This window comes from Phalaenopsis equestris, unplaced genomic scaffold (genome assembly GCF_001263595.1).
Source record: "Phalaenopsis equestris unplaced genomic scaffold, ASM126359v1 Scaffold000600, whole genome shotgun sequence".
Taxonomy (NCBI): Eukaryota; Viridiplantae; Streptophyta; class Magnoliopsida; order Asparagales; family Orchidaceae; genus Phalaenopsis; species Phalaenopsis equestris.
The window spans coordinates 1,684,000-1,701,760 of record NW_018165040.1 but is presented as its reverse complement, the minus strand read 5'-3'; the positions used below and the strand labels follow the sequence as shown (position 1 = coordinate 1,701,760).

The following is a 17,761-nucleotide window of genomic DNA, read 5'->3' as shown; positions in this document are numbered from 1 at the left end:
TCATATTCCTACCACATTCAGAGCTTCTCCATCTGCCAGATATATTTTCCCAAAGTCATCTGCAACATAATTTCGCATCAATTCCCGATTAAAAGTTGTATGAAAAAAACTCATGAATCTAGTATCCCGTCATCAACAGAACTATGAACTGTCAGCAGAAGTACATCATGTGATTTTTCAGTTACCACATTTGCACTGTCATTCTCCGTCTTATGATTATTGTAGTTCCTCTTTATGGGATCATTTTTGCCACAATTCCAACAAGTTACTTGTTTACCAGGTTTTAACTTGCTTCTGCTTCTGTTCTTTAATTTTGATCTTCCCCTGTTTGAGTTCCTGTCATATGATCTCCCTCTAAAATCAACATTTAATGTTGAACTCGAACCTGAGATCTCGCCAGAAACTTTCTTGCGCACCTCCTCAGCCAAAATCAAATCATGAATATCTTCATATTTCAATTTTGATTTATCTGCAGAATTAGTGACAATTAACCTCATAGTTTCTCAACTATTTGGTAAATGAAGCAAATAAGATCAATGCAGGTATCTCATCATCGAATTCAATTTTCACAGATGATAATTGATCTGTGACAGTATTAAAATCATTCAGGTGTTGTATAACATACCTTCCGTCATTTTCAAATTAAATAACTTCTTCATCAGATATATCTTGTTATTCGTTGATGGTTTTTCATACATACATGACAAAGCTGTCATAAGATCTGCAGTGGTCATTTCCTTGACGACGTTGTGTGCAACGAACCTCAATAGGGTCAATCGAATAACCCCAGAACATGTCGATCCAACAGATTTCATTGAACTTCATTCATCCTTTCAGGTTTTTTTCCCTAGTGATGGAAGATAGAGTTTCTTCTCATAAAGGTAGTCATCTATCTGCATCCTCCAATAACCAAAATTTATGTCATCAAATTTCTCGATCTCTGATACCTTCACTTCATCTGCAGTCATTGGCTCTGAAACCAGTTGTTGTGGTATATATGAAATAGAACAATCAACGAAGCGAAAAAAAATATAACGAGAAAATTTCACACCATAAAAAAACACAGCTTTACATGGTTCAACAAATTGTCAACATCCATGGAGTTGCAGAGGAGTTCATTGCTTGAGGAGTTTACACCACAATGTTTCAATTTACAAGAAACACTTATCTCAACTTCAATGAATTACCAAGTCGATGTATTTCTTCATCATCGTTTCTTTCTCGACGATTACAAGAAACTCTCTCTTTCTTCCTCTCTCTCACCGCTCCTTCTCTCTATCTGAGAGAGCAACAACCAAAGGACTAGGAAGTGCTGCCTTTGATAATTCTTCTCCTCTTGTTGCAAGCCAACGCCTAAGAAGAACACAAGAAAGTATTAGTTGTGCGATGCTTTCTTCACCCGTAAACCAACGTAGAAGAAAAAAAACGAGGGAGAGACAGAAACGTGAAGAAGCCACTGTTTTTGTTTTCCTTTTTGGAGAGTAGCTGCTACAACACCCAATCCCAATTTTCTGCTTCTGCTATGCATTAATTGGTTGGCGGGACCTACCAAAACAAAGAAGTGCGCCTCTTCCAAGAATGGGAGGCGGGAACAGTTGAAAGAGGCGGCAAGCAAATTTTAATTTTTCTTAAACCGGGCTCCACCTCAACAAAGGGGGCTAGGGCTTCAAAGTGAGGTTGGAGGTAGAGTTTGTGTCGAATGCTAGTGCAAAGAAAAATGATGATTTTGAACACTCTAATGACGAGACGAAGCATTGTGGGACGAAGGATTTGGGGTGACAACTTGAGGGTAATGAATGGTATAATTGGAATTTACACAAGCAAATTAAAAATTCTGAAAAACTAAACTTAAGGTATTCTAAATTCCTTATTACAAAACTTAAAAAAAAATTCAAAGTCCATACATTGTTATCACCATAAATATGGTAAAAAAAATAGTTTTGAGGATCTCTCAGGAAGCAAATAGAAAGAAGAGAAAGAAGCCCAATACAGGGGCTTTCAATCAAAAGAGAAAGGAAGTATTGAGCGGAGGAGATGCTGTTGTTTTCATTCCAACAAAAGGAGAAAAATCATAGATAAGCTTACATTCGATTTCTTGTGCAAGAAAAAAAAAAGTAATTGCAACATCTTACATCTCGATGGCCATGTTCTTTCTTAATAACTAAAAAGAATAACGTGTAATCTCTATTCGTATCCCCCCTCTTAATATGAAGTACAATAACTCCAAGTGCTCCTTATGAAGCTTGGAGATTATGCAATTTCTATGAGATCATGGAAGTCGGTGGATCTCATCAAACCATACAAATACAATAGATATTGCATTTCTATGAACTTATGTCTGTGTTTGTTGTGCTTTGCTTCTCATATTCATGCTTTTGCTGGTTACTATCACCCTAAGAAGAAACAAATAGAATCTTAGTTTTTTTTTTTTCTTTTTTCTAAATTCATTAGCTTTTGAGGGCATAAAATTCATTTGTTACTAATCAAGAAGGGAAATTTATATGAAGGCAAGTATTAAAAGTTCACATGGTCTGGGCTAATAATACTGTTGCTTTCCACACTCAAAAAAGTTCATTAAAACTTTGATGATTCCACTTTTAAGAAGTTAAATCTTAAGCAAAAGTTCACTAATCTCAGGTTATCTGAAGAAAACTCTAATTTTCTTACATTAATGATTTCAACTCGAAGACAAGTTAATTGAGCTCTATCAATATCAACTTTGAAGACAAATTTCATATCTCGAGTTACCTTCCATCGCTACCTGAAAGTTCAAATTTTATAGTAACGACCGTCAATATGATGAATTAAAGATTAATGATATTAAATACCTTGCTTTCAAAGAACACATCTGAAGATAAAATTCTTTCATCTTTTGCTTTGAATGTTGATAACATGAGCGCCCCCAAAATAAAAGCAATCATTAAGGAAGAGTCAAATCTGAATCATGAGAAAAAAAGCTAGAACAAATAATAAAATTTAATTTTTAAAAATATTAAAGATGCATTCAAATCTTAAAAAAACTCGAGATAAAATTTATATTTATGGCAACAATTAAGGCTACTTAGACAAAGGCTTGCCTAATTACACCAACATAGAAAATACAATAAATTAATCAATATTCAAAATAAATGCAATCTAAAGCATATTCTAGATGCATGCTCATCTTCATTGTTCCATGTCGTACACTCCTTAAAGAAAGAGATATTAATATCTTAATATTATATGAAAATCCACTACATAATAAAAAAGAAACAACAGTAGTAGGGACACGAGATGTTTTTTACATGAAAATTCCAAAATTAAAAAAAAAAAATCACGGGCCTAGCACAGTTGAAATGGTTTTTGATCATTCAAATATGTGTTACACGACTTTGGCTGCCCTTAAACATCAAAAAATAATATTACAAGAGTGGAAATTATCAACTTGACTTTCACTGTATGAGTGGCAAAACAAATTGGGGAAGTGACAACAAGCCAACTGCGACAATAGAAGACAAACGATAGGGGTTCGTAAAATGGAGATCTGAATTCAGCATCATCGAGACGGTTTCAACTAGGCAACAATAGCAAGCAACAGTGATCTCACAGTGGTGGTTCGACAATAAAAGTCTGATGGTGGCAACGGTGTCAGCTGGACAACGGTGGTTCGAGAGAAGCTCTAACAGTGGTTGTGACATAAAAGTTAGTTACATGACTGTGGTCTGACGACATACATGCAACGATGATTTGACGACATTGAGGGTCAAGAGACGGTGGTCTGACAATGCCAATAGTGGTCTGACGAAGGCAATGAGAACGATGACCATGGCTTCAGTTGGGCAACAATGGTCAAGTGACAGCGGTTGTGGTCCAATGATTTGGCAATGATGACGGCCATGCGGCAATGTCAACAATAATGTCGTTGACCAACCGATGGTGGTCTGATGACAACGATGGAGGTTTAATGGTGTGGGTTGTGTAACAATGATTTGATGAAGGCTGTCAAGGGAGAATGGCAGCAGAAATATCATTGGTCGGGCGACGATGCTCTAATGGTGGCAGTGCAACAATGGTGGAGGCCCGACGCTGGCTCGGTGATGGTGATCAAGCGACGACGGCTGCCCGACAATGGTGGTCCAATGCTGTGGCAACTGAGAAATGATCTGGTGAGAATAGCAGTGTACCGCAAAAACAACAATGTATCACAACAATAGTAAGGATCGTGCGATAGTGATCTGACAATGACGATGATGGAATGACAATGGAAATGATATTATAGTACGACAATGGCCTAGCGACGGTTATCCAGTGGTGAGTGGAGCTCAAGAATTATCACGAGCTTAGAGCTACCTACAATCTTCTCATCTCAATCTAAGCCCCGTTATGAAGAGAACGAGTCTATTTATAGATTTTGGAAGTTATATCATTCATAAATAATACTTGAATCCAAACCACTTAAATAGAAGGCGCAGTGATTAATTTGATCAGATGATATTTTATGAAAAATTGAGTATCTTAATGATGTCGGAATTAAGTGATCTTAGATTTACTGATTCATCTCATCAAGATGCTCGAATTGACAATAAACTTGTCATATTTGAATATCATTTAGTCTCCCAAACTATGTCCTATGAGATCACTTAGACTCATATCGGATCATTTATGTGTCCTTTCGTTTGTCCCAAAAAGACAGTTTATTTTATTATAAATTTGAGTGTAGGAAATTCTTAATTCAATATTTAGAGCTTCCGGTCCCAATCTGCGTCAATATTCGTAAACAATATATTGGATTTTTTTTTAAGATATATTAGCCATTATTGTCGACTAAGTCTGATCTCATTTTTTAATTTGGTTTTTTATTACTTTCTAATTCGGTCAACTCACTTGAAATTATTCAAACCCTAATTTTGACCTAAATCTAAAGGCAAAGATGCTCCAATATCAACTTGCTCCCACAAAATGAATCAAACATGAAATGATGACACTAATAAAAAAAATCAACGCTTGACTAATGATAATGACCATGATTATATTAGAGAGAAAATTTTATCTAAGCTAGAGAACCTGTCCATTTAGTGTGGCAATGATAAGTGATTATCCTCTTCGGTGGTGGCAGAATTTAATCACATAATCTCTTTAGATCTGCACGAGCCTAAGCCTCCGTAAGCCCAACATATTATAGATAATCACAAAAACACTCGAATGCAATTGAAGTCAATATACTATCTTGTAAGGAGTGGTTAGTAAAAAAATAAACTCTCTCCTCCTCTGACAAATCAACTTAACAAAAGCAAGTTGTTTTCTTTTAAACCATCAATCTCTTCTAGTATCACGTTTGGCTCCTTGGGTATATGGTCGATCGCCTTAAGTATTCACCAACATCTCACTCACTTAAGTCGCCCACTTGGTTTATATCCATATCTTCTTAGATTCTTTAAAGATCTATGCACTTTGCAGATATGCTATCCGGAAGACCAATAAGAACTTCTTCATGATTCTGTCTCTCATATATTTTTTTTAAACTATTTTTCCTCTATCCTTTGAACTAAATCTCTTCCTTTTGTAGCAATGTTTGTGGTAGTATCTTGAATTTGAATTCTTGTCACTTCTAATACATGAGCTTCAACTTTATTCAAGCCCTAGTTTTTATCTTAAGTGTATGTTTAAGGCAGTTGCAACTTATTAAAAAGCTGTTGCGTAGATGTGTCAGAAAGCTATTGCCCAGAAGCAGGATGTCTGTTTTTTTTTTGTAGCTTTGCAACAACTGTACTGCAGTTTCTGAAAAAAAGACTTTTATGCCTCTGTAGTATAGTGTTGTTCATAACATAACCAATCTTGCTGACACATTTCATACTTGAAAATAAATATTCAGTTTGAACGTTACAAAATAAAAACAAACACCTCACTAAACATTATGTATCACAAAAATCAAAATTTTAAAAAAAATTATTAAAACAACAACTAATAATACGATAATATTGTTAAACAATATAATTGATTAATGTCACGAGAAAATTTGTCCTCCAACGAAACTCTCCACTTAATGACTATTGGCGATGGAATCTTCGAACCGATCCACTAAAAAGTCACAGTTTTCTATTATTATCCTTGAACAACTGTAAAATTGTCTCTTATAGTTATGAAGTTGTCGCGAAGTAAGCAGAGAACATTGTAGTCAACATTAGCAGTATAATGCTCTGAAGGTACCAGAAGTCCTCAAACTCATCTTTTCTAAAAAATTTAAAACAACAAAGCACAAACCTTTAGATGCAACATTAGTGATAAAGAATAGTAGAAAATCTCAATTTAAGTTTCATGAAACTGTGAAGTTTCAGAGAACAGAGCATAAACCAACGAATATATTATCACAAGACAGCAGACCTTATAAAAAATAAATTTTGGTTGTCTTTAAACCATGTAATACTGAGCTCGTATGTGTCACATATGCAAATCACCTCAACGGTCATCAAGTAGAACCCCAACAGTCATACGACTGAAAAGAGAGGTATTTGGTTTGTCTTCACAACGATTGCATACGTGTCAAGAACCAATAACAACATATAAGTCATTTAAAATAACTCATAAGATCGAATATCTCATCATAGACCTTCAAACCAAAAAAAATAAAACATGCAATAAAAATTACATTACTTATTATGCTAAAAATTGCCTCACATGTCATCCAAGTGGGAAGAAATACATGCAAAAGAACTGAAAATAGAAGATTTCTTATATTAAGATTCAAAATGAACATCGTTACATAAATCATCATATGCTTCGACCTATAATAAAAATTGTCCTGTGCAATATTCATATACTTCAGCAAGGACTTGAAATTATCTTCATCAGCCCTATTGAAATCAATGCCATTGCGTGACGGATGTCATCAGCCATTATTGCGACCACAATTTGCACTTGTTTGTGAAGTGGATAAGTCAGTATATCCTATAGAATGAGTCATACTTTCTTTCAAACTCTAAATGTCCTTTCAATGACGTCGCACAAGGATAGTCTCTTATTAAACATCTAATTCCTACCTCAAATGACATTGCTAGCTCTCCCAAAATCAGAAATGTGATATTTAGTATCAGCAAATGGTTTAAGAAACCTTTTTTGTAAGGTATATCCATCGTCGACCAAATAATAGGGGTAGCGGATGTTTCATAAATTCTCACCCACAATCTCTCGAACCACCATTCCTCCAAAACATTCATTGTTAGTTTTATCAGATCCCAACCTAAGCCCGTGGATCCTCAATTCTCTCCAAAATTTTCAATCTTTTTTAATTGATCTCACTTATTTTTCAACAACAACCCATCATATTCTCTGCACATGCTTTCATTGAATTTTTATAAAATATTTTGTCAGTCCTCTTTGTTAAAAATAAGTTATTACCCTATTTCCCAACTACAACTTCTTAAGGCAGAAGTCACAAAATATTTATCTCACATAGCAGATGAATCGATTTTTTTTTTTTAATCATCGTGATACTAGCATGAAAAGAGCTAATCAACATAAATATTTTTCATAGAAAACATAAAGTGTCATTTAAGAAACCACAACTCAAAAAAATAAATGAAAAGAAACATCACCACCATATCAACATATCATAACCACCACCACATTACCAATAACACCAACATCAACACCACACTACTACCACTACCACAACATCACCACCAACCCCAACACCGCCACCATTATCAACATATCATTACCACCACCACTGTCAACATATCATCACCACCACCATATTACTAACACCAACACCAACACTAACACCAACACCAGCATCACACCACTACCACTACCAACACTAACACCACTATCACACCACAACGATCACAAAATCAACACCACATTACCAACACCACACTATCAGCACAATCACGATCACATCACAAACACTATTTTGAGCAACCAACACAAAATCACAACAACCACAGAATCACAAAACCCATCCCATATTTTTCATTTGGGGTGATTACCTATAGGGAACACAAAACATTGTTATCTACAAATCAAGCACCCTCTTTCATCTATTTTTCAAATTCTCACTCAAATATATTTTTCATTTTTATCAAATTCACAATAGTTTGATCATGGCAAGTGTAAATGCATCGGATTTGGGTGCCCTGTATGTAATTTACCCAAAACATTGCTATCTACAAAATAAAACACCCTCTTTCATCCATTTATCAAATTCTCACTCAAACATTAAAGGTAATTATAAAGCCCGATCCCATATTTTTAATTGAGACAATTACATACAAGGCACCTAAAACATTGCTATCTATAAATCAAGCACTCTCTTCAGCCATTTTTCAAATTCTCACGCAAACAGCAAAGGAATAAAGATAAAATCTCATTCCATATTTTTCATTTTTATCACATTCACAATGGTTTGATCGTAGCAAGTGTATATGCATCGGTTCTGGGTGCCCTGTATGTAATTTACCAAAAAAAAATCGCAAAATCAAATTCCCAATCATAAATAGAAAGTCAAAAATCGCAAAATACAAATTCTCACATCAAACCGCAAATGAGAAAACCACAAATCGCAAAGAGAAAGTCATTCCATCAAAATTAATAGATGATACCACGGGAGGACGGAGAGCATAGTAACCAGACAGCCAGAGAATGGAGGGAAGAGGGAGAGGAGAAAGGCAACTTGTTGCCACCGGAGAGAGGCCCGTAAGAGGCACGAGGAGGCGCTAGAGAGACGAGCGATCGAGAGAGGTGCTACCTAGGTCAGAAGAAATGCAAGAGGGGGGAGTAGTCACGGGATATCTGAGGGCAACAAAGTAACAAATTCGTGAAAAAACGTGGGCCGCTAGATTAAACCTGCAGCCCAAATTTAATAAAAATTACTTAGAAACGTCACAACATCGTTGTTTCCAAACGCTTGCTAAATCTATGAATTGCTCAAACCTAGCCACCTAAACTGCTCTCCAAAAACCATGTCCCAATCCGGACATATTGTTAAAAATCTCACTTAAATGAAGATTAAAACATTGAAAACAAACATACATAAGAGTAGAACCCTAATTAACCAATTAGAAGTCATGATTGTAATATAATAAATCAGCAAAGTTGGCATATAATTTACTCCGAAGCCTTACAATCCTCAAAAGCCCGTTGTGAATCTCTCATCACCTTTCAACCAAGTAATAAAGCCTCATAGAACCTCTATTAAAATTCAAACATTCTTAAAATGTACCTTTAGATACGAAGCTAAATATTTAAATAGAACTTTGTTCTTCATAATATGGCCACAAACATAATAACTGAGTTGAGATCCTTATTTATCATTGTAGAGCAAGACACAATCCTGTCAAAATTTCAAGTCAACAAATGCTTTACCCTAAAAGATCTAAAGCACAAATACTACTAATAATTTAAGATTCTAAATCTCACCTAAATGTGTTCAATGCCTAAAACACAATATGATATGAGAGTTCTTGATTGTCAATGTGAGCACAGGCCCACCAAATCAGGAATTCTAAATCAAGTTAAGCTATGCTCAGCAGTAATAGAATCTACATTCTTCAGTTCTTTGAAAAGCTCTGAGGCTGAGATAACCAATGAGTTCTAGCAGAAAAATTTTATATCATTACCACGGCTTCCCTATACTAAAAGTGGAGGGTTACGTTAGGTATTCGACAACAAACATAATTTTTTTTTTCAAAAAAATTATGATATGAATCCCTTAAATCATTTTGTGAATGCTATGTTGTCCCTTAGAAGTGATGTGTTGTATAGCCAGAATATATTGAAAGGTGTGCAAGTGTCACTACACTGGCGCCTGACGCCCCAGTGTAGTGTTAAGAAAGAGTTCTCACATTATGGACGAATGCGGATAAAGAGTTAATTAATTACATGAATTCTTTAAATCATTGTATAAATGTTAGGGCTCAAGAGTTATTTCTTTTTCCTAAGTTATCAAAAACACTAGATCCATACAATACAGCCAACAAAATGAAAATTTTATAATTTAATTATTATACCCGTGATATTCTATTATCATATTATACTCTTGAGGCAAATGTATATCTTAACCACATTTTGAAATCCAAAAGTTCTATCCTCATGTTTACTCTCATAATATATAATAGATCTAATATACTTAAACTCGCCACCATTTTGGAGCAAATACTTGACAAAAGGCAATGTTAATTATTATTGTGAGATCAAATAGATATTGATTACATTGTGTACTGCCCAGACAAACAAAAATATGAAAGAGCCAATTATCCGTTAGCAACTTTGAAGTATATAACAAATGCTATGTATTATGTATTCATCATTCCATTTGTAACCACAGTGCATAGTTCAACAACAATGTTCAAGATTACAATGGATATAGTGCGAAGTGAATCCATCATTCTAAATTTGAGTGTGTTATCCAACACATGTTATCTACCCCTAATATTGGTTGATAATAATTAATATAACACCAATGAAAATAAAATATTATATGTTATATTTTTGTTATGATACTCCTAAGACTATTGTTTAAGCATTCTTAACATTCGAATTACAATAGATGCCTCAATTATTAGAACTATATCATTAAAAAGAATACATCAAGACAACTCACATTAAATATAAATTTTATAAGCATCAACACCCACAAAAAAAAAACAAAAGTATAGACATAATCATAATCTTTAATGAAATAATTTCTTAAAAAGAACTTACATTCAATAATTTTAAAAGTAGCATTTCCCCTTTCCTTTATGATTTAACTAAGAACTGATTATTGACTTTCAATGCATCTAAATAGATTAAAGTCTTTTGAGCTCTTATCATTTAGGTACTTTAATGTTTAATCATCACCTTTTCCACATCCTTAGTACCTAGACATAGACTTTATTTTTTACACTTCTACCACTCAAATATTTCATATCACATAAAATAGCACGATTTTAACTTCTACAAAAAGTAAAAAACACTTTTTCATGCATAGGTAAGATGACATGTATGTAAAAATTGAAATTTAGGCGTTTGATAAGTAAATACATATGAATTGAGTGGTATGTATGTAAATCTTCCAATTATAAATGGATGTAGCTTTTTCTTTACGCACTGACATCTTCACAAAAGTTCTTGCTTCCTCATAATGTTTATAAAACAAGATAATACTCATCTACTGCCATTATAAAAGTATATATTTCCTTGATAGCAACAAAATGAGACTTTTTTGGGAGCAACCATACACAAATAAATTTTTTTTTATTTGAGTTAATCTAATCATTTTGACAAAAAAAATCACGATTAATTATTAACCTAATTAAAATTAAGTCTCATTTTTTTTCTCATTTAAGATTAGGACCACAGTAGTATTTTTTTCTAAAGGATAAAGCATAAAAATTCCATAAATATAACCTTAGTACCTAGACATAGACTTTATTTTTTACACTTCTACCACTCAAATATTTCATATCACATAAAAATAGCACGATTTTAACTTTTACAAAAATGAAAAACACTTTATCATGCATAGGCAAGATGGCATGTATGTAAAAATTGAAATTTAGGTGCTTGACAAGTAAATACATATGAATTGAGTGGTATGTATGCAAATCTTCCAATTATAAATGGATGTAGCTTTTTCTTTACGCACTAACATCTTCACAAAAGCTCTTGCTTCCGCATAATGTTTTATAAAACAAGGTAATATTCATCTACTGCCATTATAAAAGTATATATTTCCTTAATAACAAAACAATGAGACTTTTTTGGGAGCAAACATACACAATTAAATTTTTTATTTGAGTTAATCTAATGATTTTGACAAAAAAATCAGGACTAATTGTTAACCTAATTAAAATTAAATCTCATTTTTTTTCTCATTTAAGATTAGGACCACAGTTGTATTTTTTCTAAAATATAAAGCATAAAAATTCCATAAATATAACCAATCTATAATATCTAGTGCTTTTAAGTAGAGAAACATTTTTTTCTTGACAAGAAACATAATACCCTAAGTAACCATATATCTTACATTTGCAAGGGAAATAAAAGCAAAACTCAACCAATAGATTACAAACAAATGAAACAGTGCAACACAAAATCAATAATATTGGCAAGTCTTTGAGTATAAAAATTGCCCATTGTGAGGAATAATCAGAGTCATCTACATGAGTAAATTAAAGAAGTGATTTAAAGAAGTGATTAGTCAAGAAGTCTTGAGCTTCAGAATTCTAATATCTGATTTAGAGAAAACTCCCACAATATATACAACAATCGACCGCTCCCTCTATAAGTGTAACCACTATGAACTGCTTATATATAGGTGCTTGAGAATCACTTTTCAGGTAAAAAGAATATAATCAAACAAATAGCTCAACCACACACCGAGTTCTTAATAGAAAAATAGAAGCATGCAATTATTGTCTATTTTGTTTGGCCATCATCTATAATATAAAAAAATAGTTATATGCAAACATTGTCTACTTAATTTCATCATTACCACATTTAACCTTTTTAAATTTTAAGGTGAGTCCCTTTCAGTTATGGATTATCTGATTATTAAAACTAAGAACCAAAACATTAAATTGGTTCTACGAATTTTAAGAATCAGAATAAAAAATATACCCATACTACAATTGAATCAAATTGATTAGTTTGGTTGAGATCAATCCTTCTTATATGCGCAAAACCTTACCGCCAACTGACTAGGCATCGTCTGAGAGATTAACTCGAAAAGACTATAACTAGATAGTTGAAGAACCATCTCAAATGAAAACTAACGAGTCAATCAAGCAAGAATCTCGGTAAATCAATTGCTTAGCAACATGACAAATTGAGCTCTCTTACAAACTCAATATACATAGACAAATATTGGAAGCACCAATGCCATTAGTTAGACACAACAAGATGCGCTCCCGAAAAAAGTTGATGAAGGTTTTGCAGCACAAAATCTGTACACACCTTACATGCAAAAATGGAAGTTGTTGATAATGCCTAGAACGAAACATCGTCAACACACTCCTAAAGGGGACAAATCATGCATAAGATAAAAGATCAACTTGTAACCCTTAATATATATTAAGAAAATGATATCATTTGAAAACCACCAATCACATATCCATAAAGTAAATCAAATTAAGCGCCTAAGGGAACCAAAATGTGGTGGGGTGGGGTTCTCCCCTGAAAATGAGCAATCCTAGGTGGAATATAAGAGATGTCCCTCAAGGGAAAAAACCAAAGGAGTTTAACCCTCGATTTCATAATATCGGCAACAACATTAAAACTATGCAACTCCAACCTTAATAAAACTCAATTCTTTTTCTCCTCCAAAGCTTTATCCTCCTTTCTATTGCATCCCTCTTCAAATACCTAGGCTCATCAATCTCCTCTATAAATGTATCCCATTGTTCGCTCCAAACCAAATTTAGGCATCTACACCATTTTTGGAGCTCTCATTGAGATTTAGCAAATCTGAAGTGAAGTGGTGAGCAACCCAAAGAAAGAAATCATCAATCAAGCAAGAGGAAGATTTTAGCTAGGGACGAAAGGTACAGCATCAATAGCCAACAAAAATATGAAACAAACTCAATTCAAGGAATTACAATCAAAGCTCGATATCATACTCAAACAAATTATGGCAGCTAAAATCACCATTCACCCGTATGGAACTTGCAAATGCTAATTATGATTGTGTTAAAGAAAAGGCTCTTCCACTGATTGTCCAAATACTAAGAGTTAAACATAGTACAAAGCACTCATTTCCAATGAGCAAAGATTCCGCTCTAATGAGAATAATAAATTTCAATTGACATTGCCTTTCAGCTTAAAAGAACTTAACTAGCCCATTAGAACATAATATCAGATTCAAAGCTGAATGTGATCTCAACGCTACATGTGAATTAGCATTTTCTTCTTAAAGCTCTGTTATGGCTTATGATTACTACTACTGTATTAAAACAGGATTGCTTGTCTTTTGTTATGTTTATTCTTATTTTCTTCTTACGGTTCCTTTATATGTTGTTATTGCATTAAAATCTTATTATTCGATAAATTTATTATTTTCTTTATTTTGATATAAATTTAAGAAGTATTCTTAATTTTATGAGTTTTTTATTTTCTGCTTTAAGGCTCACTAAAGTAAAATGCCTCAATTCCTGATTTCACACTTTTAAACCTTTCCTAGAAACATCAATACACAGAACCTCACTAGTAAAGAAAGCCAACCCATGCAAAATAAAAGAGTTAAGGAGTTTGATCTCATATTTGGGGAAGTGGACAACACACCATTCAAGCCATGTAACTACAAACTAAATAAAATTCCATTCTACATCTCCTCTAAGAGCATCTCTTCTCTGTCTCACACTTCCTAGAATACCAAAGTTCTCCGATCTCATTTATAAATCTATCCAATTAATTACTCTGAGCCAAATTTAGATGTTAACAATATCATTTCATCGAGATGAAGCATTAACCAAACCTCAGTATATATAAAAGCTATGATATCAACTATTGCAAAAGGACCAAAAGAGTATCCATTTACCAAGTCACATTATATACCACTCTGAACTTAATCAAACTTCAATCAACTTTAGCCAAGCCAAAAAAGTTAGAAGCAATTATCAATTCAACTCAACATTCTTCTTAAGAATAATATCCATAACCATCATTTAGGGGTTATTAATACAAAGCTTTAAACAGGATTTAGCAAAGATTTGAGTTGAATCCAACTAATTAATTATTGGATACTTCAATCTTATTTTCATGTTAAATCCCACTTTAAATCCAATTTGCGGTAAACGGGGTTTAATAAATCCTTGAACAACCTTGGCTTTCTAATGTCTCATGATCCCCCATGTGACAACCTCCCCCTCACAATCGCAAAAAATTTTCCTCTCTCTCCAACACACATTAACCTCTCCATCACGACCTCCCACTGGCATCCCTCATGTTTGTGATCAATGATTCCTATCGATGTGCCTTAATGACAGACTAAGCTCAAATCCCCCTTGAACATCTTGCTTGACTTTAAAGCTCACCACCTTCTCAACCTCAAAGAGGCATCTCTTACCCTATAGCACTTTCTCCCATGTCCCATGAACTTCACAGAGTACACAATAGTCAATTAATAACGATTAAAAATAAAAAATTCAAAAATAATAAATTATTAATAGATTGTTTCAATAGATTACATTCTACTTAATAAACTAACTATATTATGACTTATTGTCCTTGGGATTAACGCCAATTTCTAGCATTTTTAAGTTTAAATTTCATTTTCAATTAAATTCTAAATCTTAAAATAAATAGGCAAACAGTTTAACATGCTTTAGTTAGATTCAATAGCTACCATGGCAAACATTTTTTAAGACTTAACGCACTTATGATTTACTAAGTTTGAAATTACAAACATTCTGCAAGTACTTAACCCTATCAATTAACATCAAACATAGGCAAAGAGGTTAAGGTTCAAAATTTCATAAACAGCTATCTTGACATACCAAAAACAGGACAGAATGATAACCACAAATATAGTGTTCATTGAAGTGTTCATTGAAAAAAAAAAAAAAAACAAGATCATAAAAGTAGTGAAGAAATAACTTACCCAAAAAAAAAAAGTTCCAAGGCAGAGTCTACAAGAGAACTAATCCAAGCTCGGAAGGCTTCAAAGCATGTTTGAGACGGTAGTTATACAGATAGTAGTGAAGCATCCCATCTCCTGGCCCGAACTTCAGCTCCTTCAGGAAGGACTCATTCTCCATAACATCCAATGCATTAAAAACATCATAATCCTTCTGCTTCGCAACAGTGAGTGCATCATTCATCAGCTGTAAAAGAGGCGTCTTCGTGGCCACGTTGTAGAAAGAATATGCTGCCTTCAAGTTCGAGTAAGTTGCATTATTGAGTATCAAAGACGGAAGAGTATAAAAGCTGCAGAAATCAGTGATTTCGTGACTATCAGGGCTCTCAACCAAGAAGCTATCCACCACATCCTCCCTAGGTAGTAGCCAGTGTTCAACATCCTTCTCGTCCAAATCTGGGGCAACCACAAACTTGGACAGGTAATCCCTGAGCAGCCTCGTTACCGCGAACACATCACGGAACTCCATCTTCCGAAACCCAGGGGTGACTGGCGAAGGAAGAAGCTTATAGAGCCTGATGGTACGGCTCATCGTCATCCTCGCACCGAGACGTGAGAACCCGACATCAATGAGCTTCTTAGGGTTCAGCGAGCGATGCCAATATTGGCAAGTGGCTATCGGTGTCGGGAGGACAACACCGGCAGTGTACGCGGCCTGCCAAATATCCTCGCGATGTATACGGCGGGTGACCTCCTTGATGAGAACAGGGGCAAGCCGCTTGGACCTCAGCTTCTTGTGGACGCACAGGAAGTTTACCTCCGCCATTCGCACAACCTCGCTGCCAGCCCGAATCCTAGCAGGAACGCCGGTAATGAAAGCTACGAGCTTTTTATTGGCTTTGACGCGGACACCAATGTGCCAGGCCTTGAAGTAACCCGGAGGGCGGAGAGCCCAACGGAGGAATTCCTTGGAGTAGTTGAAGCGGAACATGTTATCATCGTCCTCGACGTAGTTGTTAGCTAGGAGCGTATATACCTCGGCGGCGGTGGTGTCATCGTCGATGTCACAGGTGGTCCACTCGTAGAGAGCGGGGAGGGTGTAGGGATCCGGTTTTACATCCGATAAGGGGGTCGGCGGCTCGATCGGGCCTTCCCGAAGCGAGGCGTCGCCGATATCTTTGAATTGGCCGACAGGTTGGGTCTCCCAGAAGCGGTGTCGCTTGGTCACGGAGAGAGATTCTTGGATTTTGTGAGCGATGGTTTCGATCGAGTCTGTGTTGTTCGCTGCCGCTGGTAAGGATCGCGTTGGGTTTGATGGACTGGTGGAGTGATCCTTGTCCTCGTTGAGGGGGGCGGAAGGGGTATCTTCGTCGCCGAATGCCATGTGATGGGAGGCACGATGGCACGAATCTTGGATCAGAACTGGGAGGATGTTTTAGAGAAGGTTGTCGGTAGAAGATTTCACTGATGAAACCGAACCAGAAGAGCGCTGACGGATTTAACGATGATCGATGGGGGCAGGAGGAGATCTAAGAGGGAGAGATAGAGGAGGTTTTCAAGAAAGCGAAAGAGGGGAAGAAAGGAATGGTATTTCAATAATTTTCTTAAACACGACTTGATCTTGGTTAATTTTATAATTTATAAAAAATTTGTGATCAGATATTTAATAACTTAATAATCCACTATATATGCATTAATAAATTAAAATTTTAAAATGCTTTAATTTTTAACAATTATTTGTTTTAAATTACTTAGATTTTTGTTATTCTTGATTATTTTTTTTTATTTTCTAATTTTATCTATATATAATTTATTTCTAAAGCATAGCTATATCTATATTTATATGTTTAGAAACTGTATTATGATTATGTTGCATTTCACAGTGGAATATTTATTTGAGCGATTTAAAATTGTACTATTCAAAATGAAGGGGCGCTTATATCAACTAAATAAATATTCATATTTATATGTATCATTCAAATATTTAAATTCTATAAAAATACTTTTTAAGGGTAAAAATTTAACCACTTTATAACTAGTATTTGCACATCAAAAACTTGTTTGCACTATCTTAAAGAGATTTAAAGGTCCAAGAGAGAATAGTACGATGGAGACAGCCCCACTGCTAAAAGATTGTAAGGCCCATCTAAGTGAAAGAGCTAAGCTAACTATGTCAAAATTGCCCAAGTCACAAGGTAGACAAGAAGACGGACGTGTGATCCAATTGCA

At 34.7% G+C, this 17,761-nt stretch overlaps 1 protein-coding gene across 6 annotated transcripts; it reads right to left on the bottom strand.

The window, feature by feature from the left end:
• Positions 1-1,268: 1,268 nt before the first annotated feature.
• LOC110029669 (glycylpeptide N-tetradecanoyltransferase 1-like) lies at positions 1,269-17,123 on the bottom strand. 6 transcript variants are annotated; one of them, XR_002294564.1, is made up of 4 exons: positions 15,557-17,123; positions 2,829-2,937; positions 2,668-2,761; positions 2,141-2,393 (listed from the first exon to the last, which is right to left on the bottom strand). XR_002294564.1 is itself a non-coding variant. In XM_020732069.1 (2 exons), exon 1 carries the CDS (start codon positions 16,914-16,916, stop codon positions 15,585-15,587), a length of 1,332 nt encoding a protein of 443 aa, XP_020587728.1. In that variant the 5' UTR covers positions 16,917-17,123; the 3' UTR covers positions 1,269-1,353; positions 15,557-15,584. The 6 variants fall into 6 exon arrangements, 4 of the variants coding, with proteins under 4 accessions (XP_020587728.1, XP_020587726.1, XP_020587727.1 ...); XR_002294563.1 differs by having other exon boundaries at positions 2,138-2,761; XM_020732069.1 differs by lacking the exons at positions 2,141-2,393; positions 2,668-2,761; positions 2,829-2,937 and adding an exon at positions 1,269-1,353.
• Between the last annotated feature and the right edge of the window lie 638 nt (positions 17,124-17,761).

Coding starts and splice junctions, on each gene's coding strand:
- LOC110029669 (XM_020732069.1), bottom strand. CDS start 16,916: ATGGCATTCGGCGACGAAGATACCCCTTCCGCCCCCCTCAACGAGGAC.